General features: G+C 61.7%; 6 protein-coding genes across 6 annotated transcripts; 2 read left to right on the top strand and 4 right to left on the bottom strand.

The window, feature by feature from the left end:
- Positions 1-245: 245 nt before the first annotated feature.
- On the top strand, positions 246-1,264 carry TAD2 (tRNA(adenine34) deaminase; the record flags this gene model as incomplete). The annotated part of the gene is made up of 4 exons (XM_069355550.1): positions 246-257; positions 309-374; positions 482-586; positions 731-1,264. 4 exons carry the CDS (start codon positions 246-248, stop codon positions 1,262-1,264), a joined length of 717 nt encoding a protein of 238 aa, XP_069207621.1.
- Positions 1,265-2,006: 742 nt separating this feature from the next.
- Positions 2,007-3,463, bottom strand: Q8F55_007109 (uncharacterized protein; the record flags this gene model as incomplete). Its single annotated transcript, XM_069355549.1, has 4 exons — positions 2,007-2,015; positions 2,058-2,102; positions 2,153-3,310; positions 3,353-3,463. The coding sequence occupies 4 exons, from the start codon at positions 3,461-3,463 to the stop codon at positions 2,007-2,009; spliced, it is 1,323 nt and encodes a 440-aa protein (XP_069207620.1).
- A 304-nt stretch (positions 3,464-3,767) lies between these two features.
- Positions 3,768-6,719, bottom strand: Q8F55_007108 (uncharacterized protein; the record flags this gene model as incomplete). Its single annotated transcript, XM_069355548.1, has 7 exons — positions 3,768-5,959; positions 6,066-6,166; positions 6,205-6,264; positions 6,318-6,349; positions 6,398-6,412; positions 6,464-6,513; positions 6,566-6,719. 7 exons carry the CDS (start codon positions 6,717-6,719, stop codon positions 3,768-3,770), a joined length of 2,604 nt encoding a protein of 867 aa, XP_069207619.1.
- Positions 6,720-7,159: 440 nt separating this feature from the next.
- Positions 7,160-8,406, bottom strand: Q8F55_007107 (uncharacterized protein; the record flags this gene model as incomplete). Its single annotated transcript, XM_069355547.1, has 3 exons — positions 7,160-7,861; positions 7,906-8,137; positions 8,189-8,406. The coding sequence occupies 3 exons, from the start codon at positions 8,404-8,406 to the stop codon at positions 7,160-7,162; spliced, it is 1,152 nt and encodes a 383-aa protein (XP_069207618.1).
- Positions 8,407-8,598: 192 nt separating this feature from the next.
- Q8F55_007106 (uncharacterized protein) lies at positions 8,599-9,340 on the top strand (the record flags this gene model as incomplete). The annotated part of the gene is made up of 2 exons (XM_069355546.1): positions 8,599-9,026; positions 9,064-9,340. The coding sequence occupies 2 exons, from the start codon at positions 8,599-8,601 to the stop codon at positions 9,338-9,340; spliced, it is 705 nt and encodes a 234-aa protein (XP_069207617.1).
- A 111-nt stretch (positions 9,341-9,451) lies between these two features.
- Positions 9,452-11,720, bottom strand: UBA2 (E1 ubiquitin-activating protein uba2; the record flags this gene model as incomplete). Its single annotated transcript, XM_069355545.1, has 8 exons — positions 9,452-9,710; positions 9,760-10,234; positions 10,279-10,782; positions 10,820-11,018; positions 11,064-11,164; positions 11,207-11,432; positions 11,509-11,549; positions 11,612-11,720. The coding sequence occupies 8 exons, from the start codon at positions 11,718-11,720 to the stop codon at positions 9,452-9,454; spliced, it is 1,914 nt and encodes a 637-aa protein (XP_069207616.1).
- Between the last annotated feature and the right edge of the window lie 457 nt (positions 11,721-12,177).

Here is a 12,177-nt window from a genome sequence, read left to right as displayed (position 1 = left end):
TGAGGCGACGCGAGGCGACGGCGAGGCGACGGCGGGGCGGGTTGTTTGGTTCGGTGCGGCGGCGTAGGGATGGTGAGGGTCATGGCGGCGGCGGCGACCACGTGGCGGCGCTGGCCCTTGGCCTCCACTCAGGCACGGCGTCTCTTTTTCCGCCTGTCGTCAGAGTCGACGAGCGGCGAGCGAGCGACTCGGATTGTTGTTGTGTGCGACTTGTCCACGACGAGGCAACGACACCGACCTGCAAGATGAACAAGGCTGTGGGTAGCGGGTAGCGGGGAGCGCGGGCTCGCCGAGGCTAACAACCACAGGTCTACGTCCCGCCAGAAGATCAGGACGAGGTGGACCTGGGGTGGATGCGCGAGGCGCTTGTCATGGTGAGTGGGCGGCCGGCTGGCCGAGCCGCAGGCGAGACGGCGGCAATGCTGACGCTGACGCCTACCCCCTCCTCCCCCTGCCCATTGCCCCGCCGCCCGTGTACCAGGCCGAAGAAGCCCTCGACAACGACGAAGTGCCCGTCGGCTGCGTGTTCGTCAAGGAGGGACGGGCGATTGCGCGCGCGCGGAACAGGACCAACGAGTGGAGAAATGTGAGTGCCGAGGGTCGTTGAGGGCCGCCTCAGGCGGGCCGCGGGGCCGAGGGGACGAGGCTGTGCTGCTGCTGGTGCTACTTCTTGCTGGTGCTGCTTCTCTCCGCCTGATCGCCCCCAACGCGCGCCGCTAACGCGGCGCAGGCCACCCTCCACGCCGAGCTCGAGGCCATCGACCACCTGCTCCCGTTCCACACCCCCCCGCTCTCCCAGATCACGCTGTACGTCACGGTCGAACCCTGCGTCATGTGCGCGAGCGCGCTGCGCCAGATCGGCATCGGGCGCGTCGTGTACGGGTGCGGCAACGACCGCTTCGGGGGGTGCGGGAGCGTGCTCGACGTCAGCACGTCCCCCCTGCTCGACACGCACGCCGCGTACGACGCTGTGGGGGGGTATTATCGCGAGGAGGCCATCATGCTCCTCCGCCGGTTTTACATGAGCGAGAACCAGAACGCGCCGAACCCCAAGAAGAAGGCCACGCGCGTGCTCAAGACGGATATTCCTCCGCCGCCTAGCGCGGGCACGACGCCGGGTAGCTCGCGCCCCTCCAGCACGGCGCCGGTGCGCGAAGACGAGGACGAGGCGCCGAGCGCCGCCGCGCAGCTGCTCGGAAGGCAGGGCATGCCCATCGGCTCGACGCTCGCGTCGACGCCCCGTGGGCTTACCCCCGCGCCATGACCCGCGCGACGTGCACCGCGTCGCTGCATCAGATGCATTATTGTATAGTAGAAGCGCAGCGCGCTGTACAACCCCTTCACATCCCGCTCGCTGCAGTAGCGACTCTGCATGCGCGGCCGCCGACGCCGCCGCGCCGGCTTCGGCTCCTAACCCTGCCCAACCCTCGCCCTGCACTTGTCAGTCCCTTCGGCTCAGTGGGTGAGACAACACCTCGCAACAGTTTGTGATCCCGGCCCGTGCGTTCCCCGGGACCCAGCCAGTCCGCGCTCGCAGGTCCAGGCGCCGCGCACAGCTACGCCCCCGCGGTGTCCCCTGTCCGCAACAATCCTCGCCTCATCACCCACTCCTTTGGGCATGTGCTGATTCGCCGCGTATAATGTCCCTCGAGGGTTCCCTGCCCCGCCGTGATGCTCGAGGCGGGGAAGCAGGCCTCGAAACCCGTGAGTTGCTGGGGCAGACCATGGCCTCCCCCAGCAGCTGTGGGCCAGGGCCTTTGCCACCTCTTCTCTGAGTCTCACAGAAGAGGGGTCTATATCCCGGCCAGCTGTACGTCCGCCTTTTACCCCGCAGTGCTTCTACTCGCGCACAGCGGTGAAATTTAAAGACGCCCTGCACACGCGTAGACGGGTCTCCGAGGTTCGCACGGGCTCACACCTTTTACAATCGACATCATCGACAAAGGGACTTACGGTGGTGGCGTCGTGATATGTTGGCTCATGGCGTGGTGATTGTTGGCTCGTGTTCAGAGTGACTACATCGTTAGCCATGACAACAACACTGGTCAACAACTCACGTTGGCAAACACCCAGTCCAGATCATCTAGTTTCAGGAATTCAACCTGCCTCCCGTCAGCATATGGCTCAAACACAGACAGACACTGCGACGTACCCGGTTCTGGTGCTTCTGGTCAAGTCCAGGCGCAATCTTGCCGACATGTATGAATCGCCGGTACGGGACAAACTCGGGTCTGGACCGCATATCCGCGAGGTCCAGGATGCTTTGCTCGTCCACGAAAAACGGATCAAGCGATCCACCCGCCTTGGTAGGTGACATTCCTCCGCTGCGCAAAGCACGGCCGCCGGTATCCTTCACCCACTGCTCGCACAGCTCGATCATGGCACCATAGTTCTTGCACTGCGATACTTGCCGCTGCCAGTCAAGCCAATCCGAGCATAGTTTGGGCCGCTCTAGACTTGGCAGCGCCTGGGAGACTGCCAAGCCGCCGCTTTCTGGTGTCCGCTCGCCAGCAAGGGGTGAAAGGTCCTCGTTGGTGAACAATGATTCGGACAGCAGCGCAAAGGTTTCGTTCTTGTCCGGGCAACTTCGCCGGACGTTCATCACCTCGTTGATGTAGAGCAGGGAAAGCGGGGTAATGTACGCGGCCCAGTTGTCGACCGACCGAACCTTCTTCATCAGCCCTCGGACCTTGTCGGGCTCCTGCAGGATCGTGTGTTGTGAGAACACGACCAGAGCACCGTTGCACCAGACTTCCCGGAAGGGCCAGTAGCTGATGGGCAGCTGAAGGTCTGGACCAAGGCAGTAGAACTTGGTCGTGTTCGATTGTTCGCATTTTTGGAGGGTCCCCGAAAGCAGGAGCTGGGGCCAGTAGCCATTGAGGAGAAGGGCCACCTCTGCCGGGCTACCATCCGCAGGAAGTGGCAGGACACCGGAGTCTTGAATGGCGGCCTTGACAATTTCGTAGTGCTTTGATCCTGGGAGGTTCGGGAGGATAGCCATACTCTTGCCTCGGAAAGACGATAACACGGAATCACGGAGCCCATAGCTCTCGAGGATGGTCGTGGGATTGGCGACAGACATCGGATCATGTGGTGCGACTTCGAAATCTGGGCTGACCGGGTTCGGCAGTGAAGGCAGCGCCCTGCCAGACACAGGAAAATCGAGAACAAGCAGGACAAGATTTAGCTGGTCAAGCCGGAAGGGCCCAAGAACCTTGTCGATGTGGGCATCCTGGGCTCGAGCCAACACGAGCATGCCGTGACCTCTGAACGCTCCGACTGGCTTCAATTCATCACGGAGAACAAAGATCTGTTCAATGTCAGCATGTGGCACAAGCAGAAAGACTGTTACCTTGTCGCCCCGATGCAATCCCGCTGCAGTACGAGAACTCTCCCAATGGCGAGAAGTGCTGGGATCTACTTGAGCCCATTCCCGAACCGAGGCTCCCTGGTTGAACGCCATGTCCAAGCAGGCGCGGTCGTTCTCTACTAGTAGAGTGGTCCTCGCATCGCCCAGGTATTGCGAAAGCGAGAAAATTCCACTGGTGTTTGTGGTGAAGCCCCTTGAGATCTTGAGCCGGTGACTCTCCTTTTCATGGCCAATGATGGCCACGCTGAGGTCGCCGAGCGGTTGCGGTTGCGGTTGCGGTGCAGTTGATGATGGTGGCCGCATGGCAGGGGGCACACCCGCTGCTGAGGCTATTGGATTGGCAGACGATCCCGTTCCACTGCAGGCAACGTCAGCACAACAGACACGAATCGCAAACTTACCCTGCAGGCCTTCGCCTCGGGTCTCGGGTCGGATCGACAACAGCTGGGCGCACTGCCGGTGGTCGTGTCGGCCGAGCAGTCCCCGCGGCAGGCTGTGCCCATGTAGGAGAGCGGTTCCCATTCGAAGGATGAGCAGGAACGGCTGAGCCGCTTCCCCAGCCACTCGCACCGTTAACCCTCTGGTTCCCGGCGGCGCCTGTTACGGTGGACATCAGGGTGTTGCTGCTGCCGTATACGGGCGACCTGTTACCAGCCATTGGTGATCGGTTGCTGTACGGGTTGGGAGGGCGAACATCTCCACGTTGCTGGTCATGAGGAGAGCGGCCACCGGCGCGTGGATCGTGAGGGGAGCGGCCACCAGCCCGGGGATCATGGGGAGAGCGGCCCCCCGCCCGTGGGTCGTAGGGAGAGCGGCCACCGCCCAGTGCGTCGTGCGGGGAGCGCCCCCCGGGTCCACCCCGTTGTTCAAGAGGTGATAGGCCGCCCGGGTGAGGGATCACGGGCGACACGCCTCCAGCCAGTGTATTCCTTGGAACGTAGTTCGCAGACGGCGCTTTGGCGCTAGCTGCAACTGCTTGAGCTGCAGGAGTGTTCTTCCATCGTGAGCCAGAGCCTGTCAGGAATCCTGCTGGAGGGCGGGGCGCAACCCCCACTGTGGGAGAGACACCAGATGGGGGCCCGGACGCCGCCGAGGAAGGTCCTGCTGAAGGTGGCCCGGCTGATCCTGACACAGGCTTTGTCGACAACTTTGACAGCAGCCGCCTGCTCTGCGGATTGGCTTCTGCTGCGCCTGGGAACTCGAGCACCTTGACCTTCTTGGGCTGCACATACTTGCCACGTTGGCTGGGTGTAATGACCGAGGTGGGCTTGCTTCCCCCAGCATCACCAGTAGTGGCGGTTGGCTTGGCTGGAAGCCCACCAGATGCCGGGACAGATATCGTCGAGCTGCTGCCAAGAGTTGCAGCTGACGCCGAGCCATTCTCGACAGGGGTAACCTTGTCTGGAGGCGGGGAGCCAGTTGTCTCGCTGGTGGGCAATGGGGCTGCCGCCGCATCCGGCGAGGTTGTCTGGGCTGTGTCGGCCTCCACCGGGCTAGGGACCGCTGTAATGGCAGTGGCCTCGGGAGGCGCGGTTGTCTGCGGTGCGGAAACGTCCTCTTCCTCCACTGCCATAGGCTCCTCAGCTGAAGGGGCGGCTTCCGGTTGCGGTGGGATAGGAGCCTCCTGGGCGGCGTTGTCCGGAGCAGCTCCATCCTCCGCCTTGACAGTGATGGACTCATCGATGTCAATCTCGGACTCGGTGGGTGATCTTCCGCTAGTGTTACCGAAGTCGAACAGCGGGTTCTGGCTTCTCTCTTGAGCAGCAGCAGATGGAGGGATGTATGGTGACTGCGCGGGCGATGGCATGGCCGGGGAGGGCATGGCGGGCGAGGGTATGGACGGTGGAGGCATGGCAGGGGACGCCACAGGGGTGCCGAAGATATCTGGGTTGAGCTCGCCAAAGGAGGGTGTTGCGGCCGGGGCAGATGCCGGTATTGGCCCGTTCGAGGTGACATCGGTCGGCGTGGAAGGATCTGACGGCAGCTGCTTCTTGATCTTGCCCATCTTGGACATCTTGTCGGCTCGGTCTGCTGCCCGGGAAACCTGGTCGGCCTTTGATACGGGTTCTGGCGAGGTATCAACGACACGCCGACGCTTCGGTGGGGGAGCTTGGACTTGGGAGGAAGCTCGCGAGCCGGCTTCCTGTGAAGAGCGCTCATCGAAGAGCGAGTCGAGCGACGCCGTTGGTGAGACTTTCCTTCGCACGGATGGGCCGGCCTCAGCCGACTGCCCAAAGGGACCAGAGTAAGGAATGTCGTCTGGCGGCGTCGATCGCTTCTTAGGAGGCTCTGGCTTGGGGGGCTCCGGCTTGGGTTGCACTGGGGCTGGAGGTCCCATGTCGCCCTCGCGAGCCTTCTTCTTTGGGCGCTCATCTATCTTGCGGTTCTTGGGCTCGTCACTATCGCTGCCTTCGTACTTCCTGCCTGCAGCCTTCTCAGCCTGTCGTTTGCGGTATCTGACAAGCGAGCCGTGATTGATGTAATAGTCGGACATGCCCTTGGTGATCGGGTCATCGTTCTTCTCGGCTCTTCTCCGCCGTCTGTATGCCTTGTAGTCGCGTCTAGGCCTGCACTTGTCAAGCCATTCCTCTGCACGCACGTCAGCTGCGCCCTTCACACGCTGCGCCCTTCGCACGCCTTGCGCCCTCGGCGCCCCTCTCGGCGCCCCTCGCGCCCCTCGTGCCCATTCACATACCCAACAGAGCCTTTGGTGTTTCCAGAATCTCGTCCACCCTGCCAGACAACGGCTCGTGCGTTCCTCTCATGAGGGGTCGGTCCGCGACCTCTTTCCAGAAGCTGCAAGTCAGCTGTAGAACAGGAGATGAACAACTCACTCGTCGATAAAAGGGATGCGACCGTTGTCATCCTCGTTGAACGACGTCAGGGGCTCAACACTGTGTGTGTGTGAGCAACACAACACGGGGGGCGAAGGGGGGCGTGCACTTACGTGTCAGACGTCGACTTGAGGTAGCCCTTCCACTGCAGCGTGTTAGTTGGGAGGTGCGGGCTCTCTCGCGGCAGACGCACCATGACACCATAGCGCTGGACAACATCAGCATTCACAGCTCGGCGAGGAAGACGGCAGCGACTCACCCATCCCTTATCGCCTTCGGTGTTCTGGTACCACGCATACTTGATGGCGTCTGAGAAGGGGCATGAGAGAGAATCCAGGCGCCGGCGACGAGAGCGACTCACCTACACCATACTCGTCGTCGTCGCCGTCGTCGTCTGTGACGTCCGACTCGTACTCGTTTGGATTGAACTTGAACGGCTTGTCGTCGTCCTTGGCTTTGGCGGCGCTCTTGGACGTGGCCGCTGCCTTGCCCCTCTTTGGGCGCGTGCTGCTCATGGCGCGCGAGAGAAACAAGGCATCGACGACGGTGTCGAGTGAAAAGTCGAAGAGTGGAGGGTTGTTTGTGTTGGTGGATGGGTGGGTTAAGTATGGGGTGGAGTTGAGTGAATGGGCAAGTGTCAGGATGCAGGATGCAGGAGAAGGGCTGACTGTGTCACACCACCCAAGCCCTTTGCCCTTTGTCCTTTGTGACACTGCTGGCACTGTCCCATGCCCTCCAACAATCCTCACTGCATGCATATGCACTTCTATACTACCCCCACTTTGCATGACAAGGTTCACACTTGTTGGGGACAGTTCCAGGCATGTATTCTAGTGCTCATCACGTGACCCCGGGTCTCGACCAGCGCTCGACTCGCAGTCCCGTTCCTGTTGACACTACCATGCATGCAAATGATGATCGACAAGCGTGCGCGAGCTACGTACACTCGTCCGCGCTACGCCAGACCGCCGTAGGCCATCTGGATCAGGCCCTGCCAGTCCCACTCCTGCGGCTTCTCGCGGAAGTCGCGCAGCGCCTGTCCGCGCTTGAGACGCTCCTCGCGCTGGACGAGGTCCTCGTTCGCGGGGCCGAGGCCAGCGCAGTAGAAGCGCTGGAGGGCGAGGTCGAGCAGCTGCGCCTCCTGCTGGCTGAGCAAGAAGCCTGGGTTCTCGGCGCTGCCCGCGGGCCCGGCGGCGGACACGGGCGTGATCTCGCCTCGGAGAAGCACGGTGCCGTGCGTGTTTGCGAGGTCGGGGTAGAACGTGAGGGTGAGGAAGGGCTGGGCCCACTCGCCGGCGCTCTTGAACTCCTCAAGCGGGGTGAAGATTGCGCTCGTGACGGGCGGCAATGGCGCGTCCGCCTTGGGGTCGGCGGTCGGGGGAGCGGATGGCGACGGGTGGAACAGCCACTGGACGTAGAACATCTCAAACGAGCTCTCACCACCGTCCTTGCCGCGCGGGAGGGGGAGAACAAAGAAGGGGTTCTCCTTGGCGAGGGTGAGGATCGACTCATACGTCCCCAGTGGCATCGAGGCCGAGAGGAAGGACGGCGCGAGGGTCGTGTGCGTGCGGTGGTACGTGTTCCAGATGTCACCGATCGCCGCGGCGTCGTGCGGTGTCATGAGGATGAGGGGGAGGTTGATGATCGACGACAATGGCTGCGGGTGTCAGCTGGGTGACATAGACGACTCAGCAAACTGACCTTGACACCGGAGCGGTCACCCTCGGCCTGCGACTTGCGCGCCGCGTCCCTCTTCTCGGTGGTCGCCTCGGCCTTGGCGGCGCTCGCAGCAGCGCGCTGGGCCTCCTCCTCCTGCCTGGCCTTCTCGGCCTTGGCTGCCTCCTCCTCGCGGTACTTCTTGGCCTTGATCTTTGCCAGAACGCTGGGGGCGACGACCCGCTCCTTGAGCGCATCGAGGTTGGACACGCCTTCCCTAGGCCGTGTTAGCCCGCGCCAGTGTCCTCCGCGCCCGTGCCCCACTCACTCCTTGACGCGCTTCGTGAGCTTGTCGCCGTACTTGGCCTCCATCTCCTTGCGCTTGCGCTCGACGGCCTCGCGCGGCGTCAGCTGCTCCTCGAGCTGCTTGACGAGGTCCGAGTGGGCGTTGGTGCGGCGCGCCGACGAGGCGAACGCGCGCGCAGCTACACGGGACGACGACGCCGCGTACTGCGTCGGAAGGCGGGCGAGGGCTGATCTGATCATTGCTGTAGCCGTGACAGTCGGCGTTTTGAGATGAAGAGAGAGAAGGAGAGACGACCTGGCTTTTGTCCTGGCCGTTGTCCTTGAACGACCGAGGTTGCCGACTTTTTGGCTCCGCCTCCACAATGACACTGTTGACGCTTGGCTTGCTTGCTTTCCACTACTCGTTCAACTCGTCCAACACCCACCCACACGATGGCATCCCAGGCCCAGCTGCTGCCATCGCTCTTCGCGCTCCTGCCAGCCGAGCACCGCGACCTGATGCTCGCGCGCATCTCGCTGCTCGCGCTCCACGTCGAGACATACCACATCCAGGACGACATCTACGTCGCGACGCACCCCGTCATCCCTGGGCAGAACCGGACGCTGCGGGTGCGCGCGCGCAGGAGACGGCGGCGGCGCGCGTCCGTCACGCCGCGGTGGGCCGGCAACATCGACCTCGACGTCGGCGGCACGCTGGCCAACGCCGACCCGACGTGGGACTACAGCCTCGCGTGGGTCAGCCCACCGCTCAGCGGGCGCGAGAACGCCGAGATGCGCGTGCAGGCGTACGTCGGCCTCGAGGTCGCCGGGCTGAGCTCGCGCGACGAGGTCGAGGAGTTTGTCGCTGGATTAGGGTTCAAGTGCGTGGTGAGGGAGGGAGGGGGCTGACGGGCGCAGGCACTCGCATACCTATGTGCGCAATGGGCACCTCTTCCACCTCCCAGTGCCGGGCCAGACGACATCGACCCTGCATCTCACTGTCACACGCATCCTCGGGCCAGACGACAAGGCTGCAGACCATGCAGGAGAGCCGTACCTCGTCCAACTGCAGCCTGGCAAGCCAGTCGGCGCCGTCGCAAGTACTCGAGGCGAGCCAAACCTTCAAGACACTATGCGCATCATGCAGGACGTCTCGAAGCGTATCGATGGCCTCGAGTGGGAGACTGGGAGGTAGGGATGGAAGCGAGCATGAGAGGCTTCTCGGCACATGTCACATCTGGATACATCTGGGTGTCGCGAGAGACAATGCCATGTGTATGTACAAATCTAGTAATGCTGCAGTACATTATTCGACGAGGATGATGTCGTCGTCGTCGTCCACCACAATCTCGCTCTGGTTCTCCACCTTACGCTTCTTCTCTTCAGTGGCAACCACGTCGTCATCTGGTGCCGAGCGCTTCGTGCCCCGGTTCTTGCCAAAGTCGATGGGGGCCTCGATGATCTCAGGCTCGGGCGATGGGGGCTCGGGGGTCGGCTTGGCCGGACGCTCGGGAATCTCGGGCACCTCGGCAGGCAGAGAGAACGCGGCTTCGGCGCCCTCTGGTCTGGAGCGATGTTAGCAAGCAAACAACCTACAGTCGACAGAACACGTACTGTTGAAGAATGCAAAAGTTGATGCGACGGAACTTGTCGTCCTCGTCAGTGACAGAGAGCATCTGCCCACGCTTGATACCCAGCTCGGCCAAGGTCTTGCCGTGGTTGTCGTCAAAGTCTGGGTCGGCGAGGATACGACCGCCTTCCTGCACACTTGCCTCAAACTCAGCGTCCTCGTCATCGGGGAAGAGCGCCGGGCGCAGCCACGACTGCAGGACCTCTTCCACAAAGGTGCCGAGCGTGAATCGCTCGACGTCGACGTGCAGCGGGATGTAGACATCGCGGCACACGGCACAGTTCTCGTCGGGAGGTGCAGGCACCGAGTTGCCCAATGGCTTGTCTACGTTCGTCGTGATGAACACGGTTCTGGCCGTCCGGACATCGCGCTTCAGTAGTGCCAACGCCTGCATGACGATGAGGCCCGCAATGACGGCGTTGGTCGTGGCGATAGCTGGGATGATGTTGCCAGCCATTTCTGCAACGTCAGTTCTGTTGTCCGTCATTGTGATAGCTACTCACCCTTGACCTGGAAGCGTGTCTTGGTGGGGATACCGTACGCCGTTGCGCGGAGGTTGGCAACAGCGAGCACAAAGTCCAGAGTGTCGTCATCATCCTTGTCAAACTCCAGGACAATGTCTGGGTGGGCGATGGCACGGGCGCTCAAGCGACGACTGCTGTCAATGAAGAGCTCGAGGTTCTCCTTGAGAGAAAGCTCCTTCTGGTCCTTCAGAGTCGACTTGCTCGTCGTTCCGTTGGCAGAGCCATTGGGCGTGGCGCCATTGGGCTGGGCTGAAGCGCGGGTGGGTGGAGTTGGGAACGTGCCGTCGAGAATGCCATCGTAGTCGAGGGCAACAGGCTTCACACGCCCCTCCTTCTTCCACATATCCTCCATTGCCAGCAGACGGTTGATGTCATCGTGAAAGACCTTGCGGAATACGCGCTCCGGTCCATCTTCCTTTCCGAGGAGAGTGCGAACCTCGCGGAATGCGGCCGCCTCCTTCTTGAGCTCCTCGATCTCCTCGGCTTCCAGATTAGCTTTCGCTGGAGACGCTGCACGTACCGTTCTCGCCGTCAGCCTTGGCCTTGTCCAGCTCAGCCTCGTCGCCTTCCTCGTCGTCTTCACCGAACAGCTTGGGGAAGAGGTAGCTCTTACTCCACACGATGCAGTGAATCGGCTCGCTGGGGGTGGAGCGGATAGTGCACACGGGGAAAGACTTTGGTGTGGCCTTGGGCACGCACTCGAAGCACTCGACCTTGTTCTGGAGACGTTAGTATTATCGTCATGAGGCACCCAGTGTACTTACGTGCACATGTGGCGAGACCTGACCAAGGTATCCCGCAGTGCCCGACTCGATCAGAGGGACATCGGCTGCCTGGCAGAGCTTGTTGACGTGACGGCGGGCATCTAATCATTAGTACGACGCGTCGTCTGTCTTCAACCACTCACCGAGGTTGTCCAATGCGTTCAGGACCAGGCCGAACTTGGAGATCCACTCAACGTCGTTGACTGACTCCTTGACATTGCCTTGACGAGCGTGAATGTTGATCCCAGAGGAAGGGTTGAAGTGGCGCGCAGTAGCAGCGGCGACAAGCGCCTTGGGCTTGGAAATGTCTGGCTTCCTGAAGAGGAACTGGCGATTAAGGTTGGACAGGTCGATCGTGTCGAGGTCGATCTGGCGTCATGTCAGCCGAGGGAAGGCGCGAAGGTGGAGGAGGGGAGGAAGACAGGGAAGACGCGAGGTGACTCACAATCTCAATGTTGCTGAAGCCGACGAGGACGAGGTTCTTCACTACACGATAGGGTAAGCGTGAGCTCGCGCCGGTACGCGGGCGTAGGGCCGCGCCGACTTACGCAGCTCGCAGCCGATGCCTCCGGCGCCGACGACAAGGATCGGTGTGGTGCGGACGAGCTCGAAGACCTCTGGGCCGAGGAGCGCCTGCGTGTGCGAAAGACGGCCCATTGTGATGGAGTGAAGGGTGAGACGCCAGCGAAGCGCCTGCTTTTGTTGTTGAGGAGAATGCGTTGATGGGACGACGAGGATAGAGATTACGCGACTTGTCATCAACGGCCTGCAGACGGCAGAGGCAGAGACAATCGGATTTCACCCACCACCCAAGCCAACAACCACAAGGTGATGGGTCACGTGACGCAAAGTGGAGGCTTAACTGCCTTTGTTTGAGTTGGGGGCGTTTTGAAATAGGGACGGTCAGGCCATTTGCGCCCCAAATGCGCCCAAACCAACCTTGGACCTGTCGACTAATGGGCTCGCACCCACGTCGCATCGCAGGATTGAAAAAGTGGAATGCAACCGTCAAGATTTCAATCCGACCAGCGTTCGACTCCCATCAAAAGCACTTTGCAACTGAAACAACGACAATTTGCCTCCCCCCCTGCAACCAGCCAGTCCAGTCCAGTTC

This window comes from Vanrija albida (assembly GCF_041260175.1).
Source record: "Vanrija albida strain AlHP1 chromosome Unknown contig_5, whole genome shotgun sequence".
In the NCBI taxonomy this organism is placed as follows: Eukaryota; Fungi; Basidiomycota; class Tremellomycetes; order Trichosporonales; family Trichosporonaceae; genus Vanrija; species Vanrija albida.
The sequence above is the reverse complement of the archived record's forward strand: the minus strand, read 5'-3'. Positions and strand labels throughout refer to the sequence as shown.